General features: G+C 34.5%; 1 protein-coding gene across 4 annotated transcripts in view; it reads left to right on the forward strand.

The window, feature by feature from the left end:
- The window catches only part of TTC39B (tetratricopeptide repeat domain 39B), a 76,981-nt gene extending 56,908 nt beyond the window's left edge, over window positions 1-20,073 (forward strand). For 2 of the 4 annotated variants that reach the window (XM_030236915.2, XM_030236916.2), the window contains 14 exons: window positions 485-552; window positions 2,527-2,591; window positions 2,751-2,856; window positions 4,177-4,242; window positions 5,784-5,892; window positions 6,724-6,791; window positions 6,878-6,937; window positions 7,240-7,401; window positions 7,870-7,961; window positions 8,252-8,372; window positions 10,325-10,436; window positions 13,771-13,888; window positions 14,976-15,092; window positions 16,085-20,073. In XM_030236915.2, the coding sequence (XP_030092775.1) occupies window positions 485-552; window positions 2,527-2,591; window positions 2,751-2,856; window positions 4,177-4,242; window positions 5,784-5,892; window positions 6,724-6,791; window positions 6,878-6,937; window positions 7,240-7,401; window positions 7,870-7,961; window positions 8,252-8,372; window positions 10,325-10,436; window positions 13,771-13,888; window positions 14,976-15,092; window positions 16,085-16,181 (1,361 nt within the window). In that variant the 3' untranslated portion in view covers window positions 16,182-20,073. Of the gene's footprint in view, window positions 1-484; window positions 553-2,526; window positions 2,592-2,750; window positions 2,857-4,176; window positions 4,243-5,783; window positions 5,893-6,723; window positions 6,792-6,877; window positions 6,938-7,239; window positions 7,402-7,869; window positions 7,962-8,251; window positions 8,373-10,324; window positions 10,437-13,770; window positions 13,889-14,975; window positions 15,093-15,227; window positions 15,259-16,065 lie in introns of those variants that run through there. The other 2 variants (XM_050986584.1, XM_050986585.1) reach the window with 2 other exon arrangements.
- The last annotated feature ends 311 nt before the right edge of the window (window positions 20,074-20,384 follow it).

The following is a 20,384-nucleotide window of genomic DNA, read 5'->3' on the forward strand; positions in this document are numbered from 1 at the left end:
TATGTTAAGCATGACTTGGTGAAAACCTGTTCATAATGTCTCAATGGATGTAGGAAAAGCCTGAACCTCCATGAGGGTTACTATTCATTTACAGAAATTTCTTGTAAGACATGGAAGGAGGCCTGAAAGACTGAGTTGCTGTGGGCTGTTAAGCTTAGAATCAATGAAAAGTATAGGAGACCATCTACCAGAATGTCAAGTAGCTTTTGCCATAGACTGAGGTCAGGTCTGACAATGTCTTGTCTAAGAAGGGAAATAGAAGAATTCTGTTGGGATTTGTGTGTTACAGCTATTACTCAGTAGTTACTGAAATGGCAACAGCAGAATTTTGCTTTTTTTCTTTTTCTTTCTTTCTTTTTCTTTCTTTTTCTTTTCTTTCTTTTTCTTTCTTGTCTTGGCAGCATTTTGTTTGTCCCATTGACCCCAAGAAGACAGTATTGACAATGACATTGCTGATACTAAATAACTTTTCTTTCTTATATAGAGGAAATGCATGCTGAAATCTGCTATGCTGAATGCTTATTACAGAAAGCAGCTCTCACCTTCGTACAGGTAAAGTCACTTTCTCATTTTGTGTGACAGTGTAATGGAAAGAGATTAGTACTTATAAAACATCATTCCAACAATAGATGTGATGTTTAAACCAAAATTTTTTTGCTAGTGAATGTTGTTTCATGGCAGTGGTTGAAAGTATGGTAAATCTTATGCTGCTCAGCAAAGTTCTCTCTTTGTTTGTATGAATAACCAAAGATGATATTCAGATACCAAGGTATTACCCTAAGGTATAAACATACCATCTTTTAAACATACCTCCTGTATACAAGTGGTATGTTTAAATGATTTGCATCACATTGGACAATGTCCAGTGCCTGCATAAAAATATTTTCAAGTATAAGTAAGTGTGTTGTTTGAAAGTGCAAGTTATTTTTGCATGAATGAGTAGAATGTTTTCCAGCTAATAAAACTTCAGCTGCTACACACGTGTAATTTCCAATTCAGTCTTGGTCTCTGTGCACATGGTGTCAGAAATAATACAGTAATGAATGCTTATAAAATGGGCATGCTTAGCATTGCTGAGGTAACAATTCAGCTCACAGAAAGATCTGGTATTTTATACTGTGTGGTGCTAATGACTTAGGTTGTGGTTCAAGGACTTCATGCTACAGAGTTTTCAAATTGAATTTGAGACTTGATTCCTGAAAACAGGAGTTGTTTGTCATACTTTTTCAAGGTATGTGAGTGTTTAACAAGTGTTTATTGATTATATTTTAGATAATCTTTTCCAGTATAAATTATGATAGACAAGCGAGGCACATAGGATACTAAGGTCAGATTAAGTTCCTTTGGTGAATGCTTGTGAACTACTTGATTTGGCTAGAAGTGTCAGGAATTGCTATTAATGGAATGCTAGTCTTTCCTGAAACTGGCTTGCTCCTTTACTAACCATATGGAAGCAACCCTCTTTATTTTTATTGGGTGGGTGGTGTCTGTTTTAACCATGAAAAGAATTTTGAAACAGGTGTTGAAGGAGGTGAGTTAGGACTGTATAAAATAATTTAAAAATCCGTAGATGTATATTTTCTCTGAAACACCACATCTCTATTGCTGTTGACTGTAATACCCCACTTTTCTGATTGCTGTGCTGCCCCATATTTTTCATCTTCACTGACTATATTTGATGTTAGGATGATGATGATAACAAAAATGTAAACACTCAGAGGGAAATAGAATTGTTGTACTGAAACACTTGCATCTGGGTGTCCAGACTTGGAGACAAGAGAGATGAGGAGTTTTAAAATGGTAATCTTTTTATGGAAGCCAGTATTTCCTTTGGTTGATCTTTCGGAGACCTTTTTTTGTTGGTTTTTCATTTTCCACATTGTGTATACTATTTTAACTATTTAAATTTGCATTTCTGAAATGCCAGCACATTTCCCTTTTATGTGAATTCTGTGAGAAAAAAATTCATCCTGTTGAATGATGTCTTGCTTTTCAGGAATTTAGTTTTGATGGCAAGTACATTGTGGCTTTGTTTTGGTTTTTCTAGAGGTTAGTAAGCACATAAATTGAGAACACAGGTAGTTACTTCTGATCAGCAATGGAATTTCATCTGTTCAGGGGATTTTTAATTTTGTCTTCTGCCAGTTTCTGTACGCATCCTTGTGTATGTCAGAATCGCCATTTCCAAATATTTGAAACAGTTCCTGCAGCACCATCTGGTGGAGAGCTTTCTTGGTTCATTTGTATACCTTGCAAATTTGTGCTATAACTAGCACTTTGACTTTCTTTTTCACCTCTCTCTTCAGTTTACAAATTTGTTATGTGCACCAAAGAAATGTTTCCCTGACAACTTAGAGCAAGTGTTAACGTCAGTCTTAGAGACACATCTAGTGACTGAAAAATATTTTCAGTGTTTCCTATAACATTAACTTATAAATAAATGTAAATGTAGTTGGAGGATTTTTATGTGTGTGTTATGTGTAATATGAATGTACCATATTTTACAGTTTGATCTTTTTCTTCCAGGATGAAAATATGATCAACTTCATCAAAGGTGGCCTGAAAATCAGGACAAGTTACCAAATATACAAGTAAGCTATTAGAAAACACTTGGCTTCAACATTAATATAAGCAGTTGGAGTGGCATTAATGCCCCCAAAATACAAAGGAATATTTTTTTATCTATCATAGTCATCAATCATAGTAATTTCTATGTTGTGTTTCCCCTTCCCTCCTTTTTCCATCACAAGGGAATGTCATCAGGTGCTACAGACGACTCAGGGGAACAAAAGCAAAAATGAAACATACTACCAGTTTGAAGGAGGAGTAAACCTTGGAATTGGAGCATTCAACTTGGTATGACTTCTTCCTCTGCAGTAAGGCCATTGGGTTATTCTATAGGACTGTCTTTCTTTGTATTTACGGTACTGTAACTGGTTTAACATTTACACATTTGTAAAATAGAGATGTAGGGTTTGGAGGTTTTAATGCAATATGAAACCAGCATTAACTTCTGACATGCATGCTTTCTGGGATGTTTCTATTAGTTTATTCTGAACTGTTTAGTTCTCTGGGAATAACTAATGTATGTATTTCTGAAGTGAAAAAGGAGCTGCATGTACCTGTGTGTAGCAGGATTTGTAAAGATGCTTAGGCTGTGGTTACAAAATGCCTCGAGTGACTGTTTAATTTGAACTCCCCCATGTATCTCATTCTTTTACTTCAGTGACACACTGTAGAGTCACATAGATAATTATAGTTATAAGAATAAACAGTAGTTTACTGAGTTTGTGCAAAAGAAAATTTGCTTTTCTTTACAATTTGCTGCAGTTACCTTTTCACATCTGTCATGGCGATGGTGAAAGTTGATTTCTGCCAGTGTGTTAATTTCTGTATCATTCTAGATTGGAGATGGCCAATTTTAAGTATGGTCAGAAGAACTCAGGTTTATCTGCACCAGACTTTAAAGATCACGCAACTGTGTTCATAAGTGCTCTGGCCTCTCCTATTCTTCTTGGAATCCTCTCAGTAGGAGGCTTAACAGAAAAAGTGTCCAATGGGCAAAATGTAGTAGGGTGAATGGAGCTTTCTAAAAACTCAAGTTGATCTGCTTCTTAATGCTCATTGAAAAGGTGGTTATGATGTTTGTACATTTTCTGTTGTGTAGGATGTGGAGGATGCAGTTACAGAGGGGACAAAAATGCTTATAATAGAGGGCTAAAGGATGATAGCAACAGCTAGTATTTCTAAAAACACTGATCTGCTGATTCAGTGCTCCCACAGGAGCAACAAGTAGAGCCTCTGTGAGACTCCCAATAAAATGAAATAATGGTATAGGAAGATGACAGTTGCAGGTTTCAAGTCATACTAAAATAGGTAAGACTTTAATTCCAAAAGACCCACAATTTTCGAGCAATTCTGATCAGCTGAAGATAGAAACATCTGTCATTATATATAGAAGCACAGCTGGATTATGTCTCTTTTCATGCTGGATGGTCATCAGAATTCTGAGCATGCATGTTTACTTTCAAGTTCTTTCATGTTTTAATTTTTTACTAATGTGTAATAGCATTTAACATAGTAGCTGCCCTTTTTGGTTCATGTTTATAGCAATGTAACTTTTTTTTTGAAATGTAGATGTTTTTAATAATTTTTTTATTTTAAAATGTATTTCAGATGCTGTCACTTTTACCAGGAAGGATTCTCCGACTTTTAGAATTCATTGGATTTTCTGGCAATAGGGTATTCAATTTGATACTTGTTTTTCAAAATAATTTTTTCTCAGATTAAAGACTGGATTAATTTAATGCCATATATTCCATACTAGAAGTATGATATTGACTGTTTATCAGTATTTTAGTGTTGTTAAAAAGATAAATGGGTTAGATGACGCAGGCATAAAAGCACATATGGTGGTACTCCAGTCTTTAACATCCATGGGAAATTACCAGTTTATTAAAGAGGAGATTTTGCCAATGCAATTTCCTTTCCTTTTGCTGACCCTTAAGTAGAGGATATCAGCTCTCTTTTCTAGTTATGTAGCCAGAAATTGACACTGCTCACCAGTAACCGAGGGAAGAATCATATTTCTACATTTTTCCACCCCAAATCCCAACCCATTTCTTTGGGAAAAAAAAATTTGAATATCATGTGTCACCCTGGAATCTAAGTACATCTTTCTCTCATAGACAACAAAGATATTTGTAACTTATTTTGTAAGTATTTTTCAACTCTTTGAAACTTTTTGATGCCCATAAGGAATGAAAAACCCCAAAAAACTCAAGTAAAATACTGTAATAAAGTAATCCACAGAACTGTACACAATTGAACTACAAATTATTACTCCTGCATTCACCATATGGTCTTATTGCTGTTAGATTGTCCACAATATGGTTCTCTTACTGTAAAATTAGACTTCAGTAGAGACCAGTTCATTCAGTTTCTTCCTCTGAAAAACCTGGCTCTTGCTGAAGCTCTTCCAAAATACACATTTTTCCCTGACTAAAAATGCAATAGAGGCTGAAAGAAAAAGAATGATTTTGAAATATCCTCACAATTTTTTTTGTGTGGTGCTTGAATTCTCCTATAATTCATCAAGTTGCTATGCAATAAAAGTGATCTGTTACTATTTGTTTTGAGGCAAAATTATGTTTCTGGGGAGTTACTGCTTTTCATCATGGAAGCTTTGAGCTCAACACCCCTCAAACAGTCAAGCTGTTAATTAATGGGTCTAAACAGAAATGTAAGGGGAGTCTTGTGTTAAATCTGCATAAGGCTCCATGAATCTGCATCTGTCTTTAGACATCAGTGTATCAGCAGAGGTAATATTTTGGTCAGAGCCTCAAAGTAGTGGCTGACTTGATGGAAGAGAATTGAGGATAATCGGGGTTTTCAGTGAAGGAAGACTCACGCCAACAAGTAGCACTGGAACAATTGGGAGAGTTTCCCTCCGAACATAGGTTGAAGGATGTTATTCTGAAAGGCTCGTAGTCAGAACACAATGGGGAAGGGTTGTAGGCCTGTGTGTCTGCATGGTTCATGTGGTGTTCCCATTTCACAAGAGGACTGAAATGCATGATTTTATGAAGAGTTAGATTAGTCTTCTCCTTCCTGAGTGCTATTAGCTGTGACAGAAGCGTTTTGAGGATTGTGTTGGATTTGAGATAAGTACTGAATTATAAATACTTACATCTGAAAGGAAAACTGAATTTTTAACCAGAAAAAATTGATAGTAACTCTGTATACTTATAGTTAATTCTGCATGTGTTTGTGATATTTCTTAGGAGTTGGGCCTCTGCCAACTACGGGAAGGCGCATCTGGCAGCAGTTTGAGGGCCATTCTGTGTACTTTCACCCTGTTGGTTTATCATACTTACGTCTCCTTAATCCTTGGTGAGACCCACTGTGTAGCTTTTCAGTCATGCTACACCTTATGATAGATATTGTGATTTATTTTTATAACAGAATTTCAAAATTGTGGCCAAATAGGAGTTTGCTGTATACTTAATTATGATGTAAAATTAATATCCGTGACAAAGCTGTGTCTGCAGAAACAGTGAGGATAGACAGCATGATACCAAAATCTTGCTCTGTTTGCAGGGCTGTCTCAACAGCAAAATATTGCAAAACATTATTAAGTTCAGAAAAGTCATTATCCATAAATTAACATCAGATATTGTGAAAACTATCTCCATAAAAAAGTATGCAACCAGAATTAATTGCTTTTGCCATTTAGAGCTGGAAGTCATAATTAATTCTATATTCTTCTTTACCATATATTTTTACATTCTTTAATATTTAAGTATTTTAGTACTTGTCCCTCAGGCTCATCAGGAAATTAAGGAGAACTTCATTTCTTCCAGTATCACTTGTATTTCATTACTGAGTTCAAAATTAGGAGTGGAAGCAGCTGAGGAATGTTTTCCTATCTTGCTAAAGCAATTAAAGGGATTAAAAAATATAACTAGGATCAGTAATGGAACAGTCTCAAAAATATTCCTGTATTGTATCTAACTTGTTTCTACTCAGAGACAGTATTTTTAAATCACTTAGTATCTTAGGACAAGAATTTAGTTTTATAGAAACACAATATGATTAAAAAATTCTGCTTTCACATAAAGCAATCATCCATTGATCTGTCAAATACGATGTGAAAACAAAACCTTAGTCTATGAAACTTGGATTCTTTTAAGTACATTGAGGTTGGTTTGTTACATTTTCCAGGTACAGGGGAAGCCAACCTTCAGGAAGCAGACAGTCTCCTTGAACCCTACCTCCTGAAATTTCCAAATGTGCGTATTTCTAATAAATTTTATAACAGAAATGTATTTCCCTATGCTCAAACTCTAACTGGTTATTTTTCTCATCTGTTTTCAAGGGTTCCATTATTCTATTTTATGCTGCCAGAATAGATATACTGAAAGGAAATTTTGAAAAGGTAAATCATATTTTCTTTCTAAGATTTTTGTTTAGTGTTTAGTTTGAGGAGGAAAAATTATTAATTCATCTGTGTATCAGTTGGACTGATAACTATGCTGTTATCCCTGTTCACATCCACTGGCAATGTTGATTCTAGCCCTCTCTCTAAGTGATACTGAAAGGGAAGTTTATCTCATTTTACTTGTCAGGTGTTTTCCACCTAGGTGCTAGGTAAGAACTTGTCCTGTAATTAGACATGCTCTCACATGGAGCTGTAATTGAGCCAGTTTTCATAATTCTTACTTAACTACTCACTCATAGGCACAATTGGGGTTCCAAGACTGCATAGCAGCCCAGCAAGAGTGGAAACAGATTCATCATCTCTGTTACTGGGAACTGATGTGGTGCTACACCTTCCAGCAGGACTGGCTTCAAGCATATCGGTATGCAGACCTGCTCAGCAAAGAGAGCAGGTGGTCTAAGGTAAATGGGCAGTAGTATATTCAATATGAAGTGCAAGTGTCTTTAATAGAATTATGGATTTTTTTTCCTGCAAAGCCCAGTTTCCTTGAATGAGTACCCAGATACTTCCTTCTGTTTTTTTCAAGCATGTCTCTACATGTAATAGATCATATAATAACAGTAATGACTTTAGAACAGTTAAGTCAATTAACCTCATCTCTTTGACAGTGGTTTGAATAATAAATTCTCCTGTTCTTTGCAGGAGATACCTTAAACTTTCTGACTAATATAAAAATATAAATACATTAAAAATAAACTTACAGCATAAATTCTGTGACAAAGGGAATACTAAAGTTTTATAATATATCTGCCTGAGAATTATGGGAATACTTTGCTGCAGCAATTGGGTGAGAGATTTGAGTCTTTAATTTATTGATTAAACACAGAAAATTAGAAGTGGTAATCTGTTGCTGTTTCTTTTTCAAATAGGCAATATATGTATTTCAGAAGGCAGCAATTCTGTGTATGTTTCCAGAGGATGATTTGAAGAGGACTGGTGAGGACATAGTGTCTTTATTTAGGTAAACGTTGATTAAGCAGCTGAATGTGCACTCTTTCTCTCCCCATGTCTTTATCTTGTGTGACTTGCTTTGTACTTATAACCATAAATTTTCCAGTTTTTTATCTTTGCCTTTCACATTAAAACTGCTTCGATCAGCGAAGATACATCCTACAGTTCTGATCTCCATGGTGTAAAACACTTATAAGATATTATATTACAGCGGGAAACAGTAAATATTTCTAACTGAAATGAGATTAAAAAAACCCCAAAAAATAAACAACTTTTTTTTTCCATTTTCCCTTCTTGTAGACAAGTGGATGGTCTAAAACAGAGAATTGCAGGAAAATCTATCCCGACTGAGAAGTTTGCAGTAAGGAAAGCTCGACGCTATGCGTGTCCTCAACCAGTGAAGCTGATATTACCTGCCTTGGTATTTGTTCTTGCTTTGTTTTCATCCTTTTCAAAGAGAAAAGAAATCAGAATAGTTCATTATTCAGGGAAGGAATAATATTGTCAGGTATTCTATGTCTGCATTTTAAATTTTAAGAAGTACTGCATTAATGCAATGTGATTTTGGTGAAAAGTATTAGGGACTGGATCATACTACCAACTAAGCAGCAATATGAAACAAGTGCCATACTTTTCATGTGAAAAGTATGGCACTTGTTTCATATTTCATACTTTTCATATCACTTTCAACATACAGAAAACTGCATTAGTGTTCTTTAGGTTGGTAGGATTTTAGTCCTGGTCTTCTAGACTCATTAGAAAGTCAAAGAGTACTTCAGTACTTTCTGTTTTTCTTATGAAAATGTAGAGTTATGGTTGGTTTTTGTTGGTTTTTTTATTCCCCTTGTCTTGAGTCTGATTAAAACAAGCAGAAGTTAAAGTAACTTCATGAATGCTATTCTAATTTCCCGTATTTTAACATCAGTCATTAGTATTGCACAGTCTGTTTCTATGTTCACAACAGTGATACTTTTCATATGTGTATGCTACAATCTTTGTACATGCATAATTTACCAACAACTGTACATGAAAACCCCAATTTGAGAAGAAATTTCTGATGTTAAAGCTCATTGATCTAAAAAGAAAGGAGTCGAAAGAAAATTATTGCATTGGTTCTGAAATTCATTCTATATTAAATTGCATGTAGAGGACTAAGTAAAATCTGCCTTGGGCTTGTACAGCAGTGCTTGTAAGTTGCGAGTATATATATTTGGTCTTGCTGTCAAATAAAGCATTCTGTTTTAATTTAGGAATTTTTTCATCATGGACTAAGCATAACCAACATAGTTTATGGTTTATTTCAGTAAGTATAATTTAGAAAGGGCTACAGAACTGAAATAAGTCCAGCATGCTGTAGTTGATGATAATAACACTGTGTCAGAATTTCATACGACCAGATTTTTTTCTCTATCTGAAAATGTACATATTTACAGTAAAAATGCAAGCGGAAATATTTTACCAATGTATTCTCTCAGCTTCAGAATGACATTAGGCTTCATATTTCAGAGGTGTAATTTCAGTTATGGTAGAACAAATGATATTCTAGTTTACTCTAGTAGTGACTGAGTAAAGATGTTGGCAAAGCTCCTTGTTGGTTAGCATTAACCCTCATTCTCCTCAAGTTTTACAAAGTGTTAGTGTATCAAAACAAGCTTACTGCTTACTGTTGTACTGAGGCATCTGGGAAGATATGTTTCCAGGATTTGCCTTGGTTTTTTTTCCAACAAAATTTTGTAGAAATTAAAGTACAATCATATGTTGGATGTGCCTACTGGAATTGCATTTTTATCCAGAAAGTTGTATCTACCTCCAGCTCTGAATGGGAGGTAATTGTTGATTAGAGCAGCATATATATATAAAACACAAGAGAGTGCTTTTGGGTTTGGGTGCATACTTACATTAAGTATACTGTATATACAAGCACAAACTCAAATGCACTCGAAATTTACCTATTATCCTTTAGAAAGAAAGTACTTTTAATTCCTTCTTTAGTTTGGGTGGCAGGGACCACAAGTTGAATCTAAAGCATCCAGTTTTGCTGATGTGGTATGTGGATGATGGTAAACTGTCCTGATAAAATCTGTTCAGTTTATTTTCTGAAGATCTGTGAAAATACATGGCAGTAGGCATCAAAACATTCAAATCTTAGGAAACCCAGGTTAACTTTGTCAACGCATGTTCAATGTAATTTTTCCTTTCCTATTCATAGATGTGTTGTACCAAAACAAGCTTTGGTAGTATTTTTATGTACTCAAAAATGTTCCATAACAGGCTTTTCAGAGGCACTCTTTAGTTAAATATTTATGCAATTCCATGAGTTTTTCTCACCTTTTTCTTTTGTTTGGTTGTTTGGTTTTTTTTTTTTTTAATCAGGAAATGATGTATGTCTGGAATGGATTTGCAATTGTGGGCAAAAGAGCAGACCTCACTGAAAGCTTACTGGTAACAATTGAAAAAGAAGAAGCTGCTCTACAAAATGAAACTAGTAAGTGATCAATTAAGGTGGAATTAATAATCTTATAAGAAATGCTGAAATTTTTCCATGCTTTTGTCTTCTGATATTCTGCAGAGTGAATGTTGTCTTTGACAATGTTCTAATTTAAGTCCAAATATGGAAGTTTTGGAGCCTCATGAAAGTTAGGAGTGGTTCTTCAATGTGTTCTTCATGCAGTATGATTGATGCTGCAGACGAATACAGAAAACTCAGGGACATGAGGTTATTAGTTACAGAACATTACTGGTCTAGCTTAGTTTTTCTTGTCTTTGAGAGTGTTCTTGGACCATAATCTGCTATGTCTTAAATGTATGAAAAATACTTTTTCTAAACCAATTTATATCACACTTTATTACATAGGACACATGCTGCATAGAATATGACAAAGTATAAATGGTACGATGAAGTGCTATGCATGAATGAGTCTGGTTTTTTGTTTTGCTTTCTGGCAAAATAAAACACATTTGCTAGTTGTAAAATTAAGCATATTTAACAAATAAACTTTGACCATGGTTTTACATTTTGGAGAAAAGTTTAGGCAATCAGCCCATAATTTACTCCTAAAAGAACTTAAATTCATTTATTACAACTGGTTTACTGCACAAGTACTTGATTTTTGTCAGATTTTATCAGGACGGTTTTTCTACCTGTCATGTGAATTTTTGGGGAGAATTCTCTTTTGAGCTTTTCTAGAATAAATATTACCATTTTGCATGTGAATCTTTTAAAATGATAATTCACTAAAATAATTTCTGTTGAACCCAGATTCTAGTCACACTTATGAACAATTTAGCAGTTTAGTGGTTATGAACACCACTAAACCATAAGTCACACTTATGAACAATTTAGTGGTTAAAACAGCAATTCTGAAATGTAAGATATATATAAGTCTGATTTACACTGTAAATTGAGGTAATGCATAAGACATTATACAGGGACATGCAAGAAATTTATAATGGTCAAATCTGGATGATATAATAAACCAAATGAGAGTAATCTGCATGGCCATGTTTGAATGGGGTTCCTTGATTTTCTGTGTTGCCTTTCATGTTTCTGCAGAATCAATAGTGTGCCTCTTAAATCTCAAGCCTTTTCCTTTTTTCTTCTTGTAATATTAAAACAAAAGTGTAGCGATATGCAAGATACTTGCAAATAAAGTAATTCCCATGAGCTCCACATGGATGGTTCTGGCAGAACCTGTTGGAAATCCAGTGCTATATTGTGCAGAGATTTGTCCTAGAAGTGCTCATCAATTGTAACAGCAAAGTAAATTTTCCTATTCAATCCCTGAGTAAAGACTTACAAGGTACCAAATTAAAGCAACGGAGATAAAGTCATGGTGGTTTTTCTTATGGAAATTCACTGTTTGCAAATAGTATATACACTTCCAGACAATATCCTTTCTGTGTTTTTTTTGTTTAGTAATAACTTCAGTCAGATGTAATTTTATTCTGGACTTCACATATGTGAACTTGATCTGCTTTTAAAGATATGGATTCAGTGAAAATAAAGACTCTGATTATCAGAGTTGCTACTGAATCCCTAAAAAAAAAAAAAAAAAAAAAAAAAGAGAATAAGGCTCCCAGCAGAGTATGACAAAGCTACAATATAATTTTAATAGACAGTTTTTAGTGGTAGTAATACTAAAGGATTGCTCAGGTGCTGTGAAAAAAGGGTGTTGATTATACACAAAGGTCACATAGGGATTGAGACTTCATAGAACTGTTTTTGCTTAATTTGCTTCACATGAACAGGCACAGCATGGAATCTCTCAAGGACTGAAAGAAATTTTATGTTGTATAGAGATGGTAGAAGGAACAAATGGGAGGATATTAGAGATGGGGTTCTTATTATTTTTTCCATAGGATTTCTGGGAATCTTTTTTCATTTCCAGTATATAAAAAGAGAATATTTAACTTCAAGAAAAAAATAATTTTTTGCTTGTTTTTTTTTCTGGTAATGATACTTCCTTTGGTGTAGACCACTGCAGCTGCAAAGATGGTTCTCCCACATTTATTGTAAGGTTATCTGTGTTAAATTGGCCTGTGCATTTGTTGTTTTTGTTAACGTTTTAGCTTCTGTTCTTTTGGGCAATAAGAGTACTGTTTGGAGTTCTTAAAGACTGGTGAGCCCTTGCTGACATCAGTGCGTGGCCCCAGTAATTTCAATGAGTGAGTTCTTCAGGAGACAGTCACAGAATCCAACACCTTAGCCTAGCAAAAAAAAGGCTAGAGAGAAGGCAAAGTACTCATGCGCTGCACTTCTGCTATCACTAAAAGCGCAGTCTGGCAGTTACAATCTATCAAGACTTTCTGGGTTCAAACACAGACAGAAATAAGGCTGAACATGGTGGCAAAGCACTTCGTGGAATCCTAAAATGTGTTAGTCTTGCATGTTTCAGAACTGTTTATGTAGGATTTCTTTGGCAGATTGTTAAGGAAAAAATTAATGTGACCTTAGAGAGCTGGTAATTAGTTGTAAACAACATGATCTGAAGGGAGAGTGTTTTGCTTCCTGAATTGTTAATGTATGTGGAGCCATCTGTCTATCCATATGTGTATTCTTTCCTTTCTTTTCCTTCCTTGTACCCAGCAAATGCTTCAAACCAAGGAAACTAAGAAGGATCACACTTGTTAAGTAAATTTTGAATTGATTCAAACACCCTCTTTCATCTGGTATTTTTGGTCCTATTGAACATAAGACTTTCAATAAAGTTTTTCAAATATTATATGCTATTACTTATTTTCAAATATTTTTCAATTATACACTGCTACTGAGGCTTCTCAACCATTAGAGATGTTCAAAATACTAGTAACACACGGTTTCTTGAATTTGTACTGCAAAATGATGCTTCTGAAGAGTTCTGTAAGAGAGTCATGGTGTAGTTTTACATGTTTTTTTATGCTACTGATGCTACTGGCGGTCTGCCAGTGCTCTGTTTTAGGGGAAGCTGTTAAGATAATATGATGGTTTCTGTCTCACTGTAGTTTTAGCTATGGCAAGTAAGAAATCTTTAATTTATGTAATGTAATGTATTTAATTAATGACTGTTTAATCTTCAGTTAATGAAGTTTATGCCTATTTGTTGGATGTTTCAATTTCTTATTTCTTCTTTGCCTGTCTTTTAAGAGAAAGATATGGATGTCGTGGACACATCTTCTTTAGTAAACAGTATTTTAAATTATACATGAAGGTTATGTGCATTTTGAGGTGTAGAACATGAGAAATAACATCCTGCATCTGAATACATATTCCCTATTGAAAATCTAATTTTCCTTTTCATGATGTCTTCAAATTGTTTGACATATTTCACTTTTACTATTAGATCACAATGAATACTATGTGGATGATGTGTGCATGTTGCAGCTGCTGAAAGGCCTCTGTCTGAAACACTTGGGAAGACTCATGCAAGCTGAATTATGTTTCAGTAAAGTAATTCAAAGGTAAAAAAAGAACAGAAATAGATTTTCTAGCTTTTGGTGACATTTCTGATACTCTAGTTGCAGCTGTCATGTTAGAATTTTGAATAATTAAACATCATATTAAGGACCTGGAATTAAAATACGTCTGAAAGTACAGAAAACCAGAAAACTTTGCATGTATTTTTCTGTAGCAATTTAACACTTACTATAGTTTTGTATATGTGGTGTTTGAGGCAAAGTAAGTCAAACTGCCAGGTAACATACCCAAATACATTTGGAATTGTATTTGCAGAGCTGTAAGGACAATACAGTTAGGTTTATTGTTTGTTTGTTTGTTTGTTTTTTTTAATTCAGTATTTAGTACTTCAGTAGTTAATGCTTCCCCATGTAGATGAGAAGTTTTTGTTACATGTTTCACTTGAAGACTGGCTTCTGCTGTGCTATGGATTTTCAGGTGTCAGCTCCATACCAGCTGTAATAGCTTTTCTATATAAAATATGAGTCAGGTTGTAGTTGAAAACTTCTTGTAAGTTTTTAGGTGGTTGGGTTGAAGAAGAATGTTTACATGTGCAATGTTTCTAACAAATTATTTAGAAAAATTAATAATAGAATTTGTTATTGAGAATTATGTGTGTTTCAGTTCTCTTGCCATCTTGTTTTCTCTTACTCTAAGGTACCTTGTGAGTTTAGTCAAGCACACTGCACGTTACAGGGCAGAGGGGTTTGATTGGTTGCAAGTTAAAGGAACACTATTTCTGAAACATATATTTCCAAAGGGAGCTGGCAGTGGGCAGGCTTTTATAAGTGAGGTATTTAAAAAAATCTAAAGATAGCAGTTCTTCACAAAGTGTATGTTTTGCATGGATGAGGGTAAAAGTTTGCCGGTGCAGGGAGTACCTACATTTTGTTCAACTTTATTTTCCACATATTTAGGGCTGCTATGCTGCTTTAAGACTGTTTAGCAATGTGTACAGAATTAATCAGTAAAAAAGGCTTCAGAATGTTTTTCTGGCTATGTGCTGTTACAGGCAGTGATTGCTTTTAAACTTAACTGGTCACTCAAGACAGGGTTGTAAGTAACCATTTCTGTATTTTTCTCATTTTCTAGTGAGAAGCAAATAAAATATGACAGTTACTTGGTGCCGTTCACACTGTATGAATTGGGTCTTCTGTGCAAACAGCAGGATGAGACAGAAAAAGCAATAAGATACATAGAAACTGCAAAGTAAGTGGATTTTTTTAATCACCCTGTAAATTAAGAATAACTCTGTATTTGCAGCATTAAGGACACTTGTTTTTTCTTCCTGGCAGCTTCCTTGCAAAATCCAAGTAATTATAAATCTCTGTTCTTGATTTGCAGGACTTGTCCAGTATAGTTGAATGTTGCAGTTTCATAAACTGTCCTTCAGACACAGTGGAGTAGACAGATTCAAATAAGACACAGTAGGAAGGGAAAATGTTTACTTCTTGTATGGGCTTCTGAGATGCTGAGGGTCCACTGCATGCATGGGAGGAAGCTGGAGAGTCCAGGGAAGGGATATATGTACCATTCTGTCCCAGAGGGTAGCTGTGGCAATTAAATCAGTTCCACTAAAGGTGTTCATAGGAGAAGGTCAAAAGCCAGTATGCCTGTCTGACCGCACCCCTTTTTCCTTTCACATGGTGTTGCAGACCAGTTGATTTACTGTAGAGCAGCATATTTGCATCATCTGCAGATTGTAGTATAAGATGGAATGTCCCTCATGTTTACAGAGAAATAGCCCAGTCTTGTCATAGTGTTCCCCCATGGGGTTTTGTTTGTTTGTTTGTTTTGGGGGGATGGGATTTACAGAATACTATTTCTGTACATACGATGTTTATTACCTACTGGCTGAATTGTGTTCTTAGTTGAAGCATACATTTTCTGCTAACACCCCTTTCTGTAGTATTTTGTCTTTTTACAGCAAATTTCAGTAATTGGGAGGGCTGTTAAAATGATCAAAATAAGTGAAAGAGATGCTAAGACATGAGTTCAGTTTATCAGGATATTTAATTTTAGTATTGGCCTAAGTTTGCTTCGCTCAATTTGTGGATGTAATTTTAAATGTCTCATAACTCATCTGTGTGTCATTCTCCACTTCCTATTAAAGGAATAAAGACCATTAACTTACAAGCATATGAAATATAAACAATTCAATCCAAACATCTTTTTCTTAAAGTAACTTGTCTGTTTTGCAGAAACAACTACAAGGAATACTCTATGGAGTCCAGGTTGCACTTCAGAATTCATGCAGCACTTGACAGCTTGAAGGTGTCGCCTGCTTCAACACCTTAAATGAGGAGGGATGCTTTTCATGCATACAATAAATAGCCTACACAATCTTTTTTTAATCATAGAGAAGAACATAATGATTGTTTTCTGTCACTTCTGATTTGATGTCATTCTTTTAGACTTTTCTGTATAGCACCTATACTGTATCTACATGCTGTTAAAGAAGACCTTATATTTTGTTGATAAAATAATTTAATATTTGACTTGAATGGGGGATATTTTTAAAAAAAAGGTGATGGTGCAATAAAGTTTAATGAAAATATTTTTTTAATATAAGAACAGATGCAGGTTATGCAGTGAAACTGTTGATAATTTCTGCATTTTTTGAAAGTTTTATTTTCTGCAGTGCACTTGAGACTTTTTTTCCCTCTGGACAAAAATGCAATGTCTGCAGATAACCTTACCCACATTTTTTGGCGTACCATATTATGAAATTTGTGTTCCAGAGGAAAGAATTAGTAATTTGACTTAATTGACTTAAGTCAATTGACTTAATTTTATTTTGGGAACAAAATTAAACTATGTGAAGTGCAATATTTTTACTCTGTCAGATGAAGCTGAGGAGGGCTTCAGATGAAGCTAAGCAAGGCTACAGTTGTAGTGTCTTTACAGGTCTGTTTCAGTCAGAAGAAATGCATATAGGGGATATTTTTCACTTGTAGAAAAGCAGAGCTACAAAGGACATTATGTCCTTGTTCTAAAGTAGAATTCAGCAGTCTTAAGTTGATCCTGACAGATTTATTTCACCTGTATAACAAATTAAAAAAAAAAAAAAAAAGGCACTGAGAACAGTCATTTGGAGCTTACACAGGATGTCTTTCCCAGTGAGAAAAGACTGGGAAATTTTGTCTGATGTCTACCCCAAATAGTTCTTGACACAACTGAACTGATTGTTTCCTATCTTGCCTATCATGGATCTGGAGAAAAGATTGTTCTTTCCCTTTTTTAAGCAATTGTTAGGATTTGTAGACTAGCACTCTAGTTGGTATCCTCTGGTTTTGGATCCCAACCAAAGTAAATAAAATATCAGTGGATTTACGTATTTTCCTAATAATGAATTAGAATTCATATTAACAGAAGTTGATTGTGCATCAAGAAGTGCATCCACTTTTAAACTTGGCATTAAGAAAATGTCCATATTCTAGTCTAATTTCTACCAAAAATGTGCAGTAAAATTGAGATACTTATAAGTGTATTTTTCTTTTCATGCTACTATGCAAACAGAAGTATCAAATTGAATTTCCTATTTATTTAAATAAACAGATTCCAGCTGTCTGTTCTTAAAAAATACATTTTATTTTTATTTAAGTATACACCAAATAACTCTTCTTTCACTAGCTATTGCAAAACTTACCACTTCCATATTTTAACCATGTCTGGTATGTTTACTTCTGCACAGTAAATTCATAGTACCTGTGTATGTGATTTGCTGCTCTTAACTACCACCCAAGCAAAATCAGGATGAAATAAATAGGTGAAAAATGTGCCCTCAGTAAATCAGTAACTGGAGTTTCTAATTAAATAGTCAATATGATCTAAATGCTATAGCAGTTCTTCTCAGATTACTGAGAACACAGCTTTCCTCTATGACTTATAAATAACGGGGTCATTTAATTGCTTATAATTCTATAATAGAGTGGTATATTTACGGGAGAATTAACAGTTTAAAAATATTAGCTAAATAAACATAATGGGTCTTTCAAAATGGAAACCTGATCCAAAGTCCTTCTTTGTTGGTTTGAATTTGTGCCTATTGTAAATGTGTAACTTAAGTTATTGTGTAAAATTATACACATGTAAGTTTGAAGCTTAAATTCCCAAGACTGAATGACTGATAAAGTATGCATATTTATTTTCAAATATATTCAGTTGACTGTAGCTAAACCTCAAAATAGAGATTAGCATATGCTATCAAATGACTTCTCTAAAGATTTACCCATTTATATATATCTGATTGTAAACTGTAGTGAGCATAAGCTCACTCAAAATTTTCAGAAAATACTTTTGATGCATCTGTGGGCATTAAATGTTCAGTTTAGGATTATTTTGTTTTAATCTGATTATTGGATTAGGGTCTGCTTCATTTTTCTGTAGAAGGTGTTGGGAACAATTGCCAGTAAAATTTCTGTAATTTGTGTTCCAAACAATACTTCACTTCAGAAGAGTTATAACTGGGACTACAGACTCTCAGGGCAGAGCATGATGTAGTCTCTGATCTCTTGTTTTTGTGGGGAGTGTCTTGCAGCTAATATTTTAGGGGTGATTTGAGATAGAAATCAAAACTAACAAAAAATGAACAATGATTTCCTTAGAAACTGATTTTTTCAAAGTTTAGTACAAAGCTTCAAGAAGCAGTGTACTTTTTCCATGGGTGATGTTACTGACTAAAGAGAGATTAAAAAGAAATATTTTCTTCAGTTCAGCCTTCCAAAGGTAATATTAGTTCCCTGTGTGTGTTATACTGTGTTTCTTTAGGGATCAGCCTTTTTGCACTCCTGCAGAGGACAGGCTCATCCACAAAAATTTCCAGTACCCTCTGTAGTGTTTTGAGAACCCAATAGTAAGTGCTATTTAGAGCTTGCCTCCTTTCTGTGCTGCTGTTCCAGACTTTGCTAGAAATATTGACTGATCAGAATTCTTACTCTAAGCTTTATTCTGAACATTTTTTTTCCAAGTTGTTAACAGTGGATGTATAAATGTGTGAGAGTGAGTTATAACCCTTCAGTAAAGGTGGATCTCCACAGAGCTGCAAGAGACGCTTAGTTTTCCAAATGCTGCAGAAAAGTGCATGTCTCCTTGACAGAATGCATCTATGATGCAGTATTATTTAGGACATTATGCCCGAGTTAAGTGATTTCTGTCTAAAAGTTCAGACAAAAGATTTGTGGCTTCTTAATTTTTTTTTTTAATCTGCTGTATTCTGTACTGGGCCTTAAATACAGCTCTGATTTAGTCTTAACTGCTGTTTATAACGTTCACTGCACATGCTCTTCCTCCACGGGAACTTTGAATATTGTGCTGAGACTTAACTAAGCAAAGCTGATCATTTACCTATGATGCTATAGCCTCTCTTGATAATAGTAGGAATTATAATATATACGAGAACAAATTTAACTTGTTAGTTTAAGCAAGAAAGGCTGAGCTTATAGTTAGATTATGACAAAAGGTTATTTAGTTCTTTCTGATAATAGGTGTATTTTTTTTAAGGTAAGCAATAATAAATTAGCCTGGTTATAGGACAAAGCTTCTCTTTGATTAAGAATTGCCTGCCTAGAAACTACTACAAAAAACTTCATATCTGTGCATATCAATCAAATGTTACTCTGTTGAAAGATCATTGTACTACAGTTTGTAAGTCTTTATTCATCACAGTAAAGAATAAATTTCTGTTTTTAAAAGAAATTGAAAGCAAATATATGTTAAAAGATAGCTTATGCAAGATTGTTATATATCTGTTCTAATACACAAGGGGTAGCAGCTGAATGTAGCACTTTATGGCCAGATAAATGTATAATACTCAGATCTTGTTATGTTTCTTAAAATACCTTGCAAAGTAATGTGTAAAACAAGTAATTTGTTGTAACAAATTCAACTTAGACTTTGCAGTTATTTTATTACTAATCCTAACGTTTTGTGTCTTTTGTTTCTGTATATTCTTACACTGCCTAGTGCAACAAAGAATGTTTATATTTGCCCTGGTGCTGCAGTCTCTTTGCTTCTAATCTACTGAGGTTTGCACATGTTATCTGGTACTTGATGAGTAAACAATGAGGGAAGAAAAACAAAAAATGAGGAATGAAGTATCTTCTGGTTTAAAGAGCAGGTAGAAATGTTCATTATGATGGACTGGAATGGATTTTCACTGCAGAGGAATAAATCACATATGCTTGTGCTACTGAGTGCTGAATTTGGCACTGTATTCTAGCTGTACATCAAGAACCTCCAGATGAGATTTACCAAAGCATTATCATCAAAAAAGGCCTGATCCCTAGTTTATAAATGCTACCTTACACATTGAGCTCTAATACAACCTGTCCAGACTGAGAGGTTGTACAAAGCTGTCAAGGTCTGTTGAGTGAATAAAGGGTATTTTGAATGTAAATAGCAAATATAAAATAGGCTGCGGGGTTTCTTGGCTTTTTGGGGTTTTTTTTTGTGGTGCTACTCATGTTTTGGGATGTTTTTAAAATTGTGGTTTGAGTTTTG

Source organism: Serinus canaria, chromosome Z (assembly GCF_022539315.1).
Source record: "Serinus canaria isolate serCan28SL12 chromosome Z, serCan2020, whole genome shotgun sequence".
Taxonomy (NCBI): Eukaryota; Metazoa; Chordata; class Aves; order Passeriformes; family Fringillidae; genus Serinus; species Serinus canaria.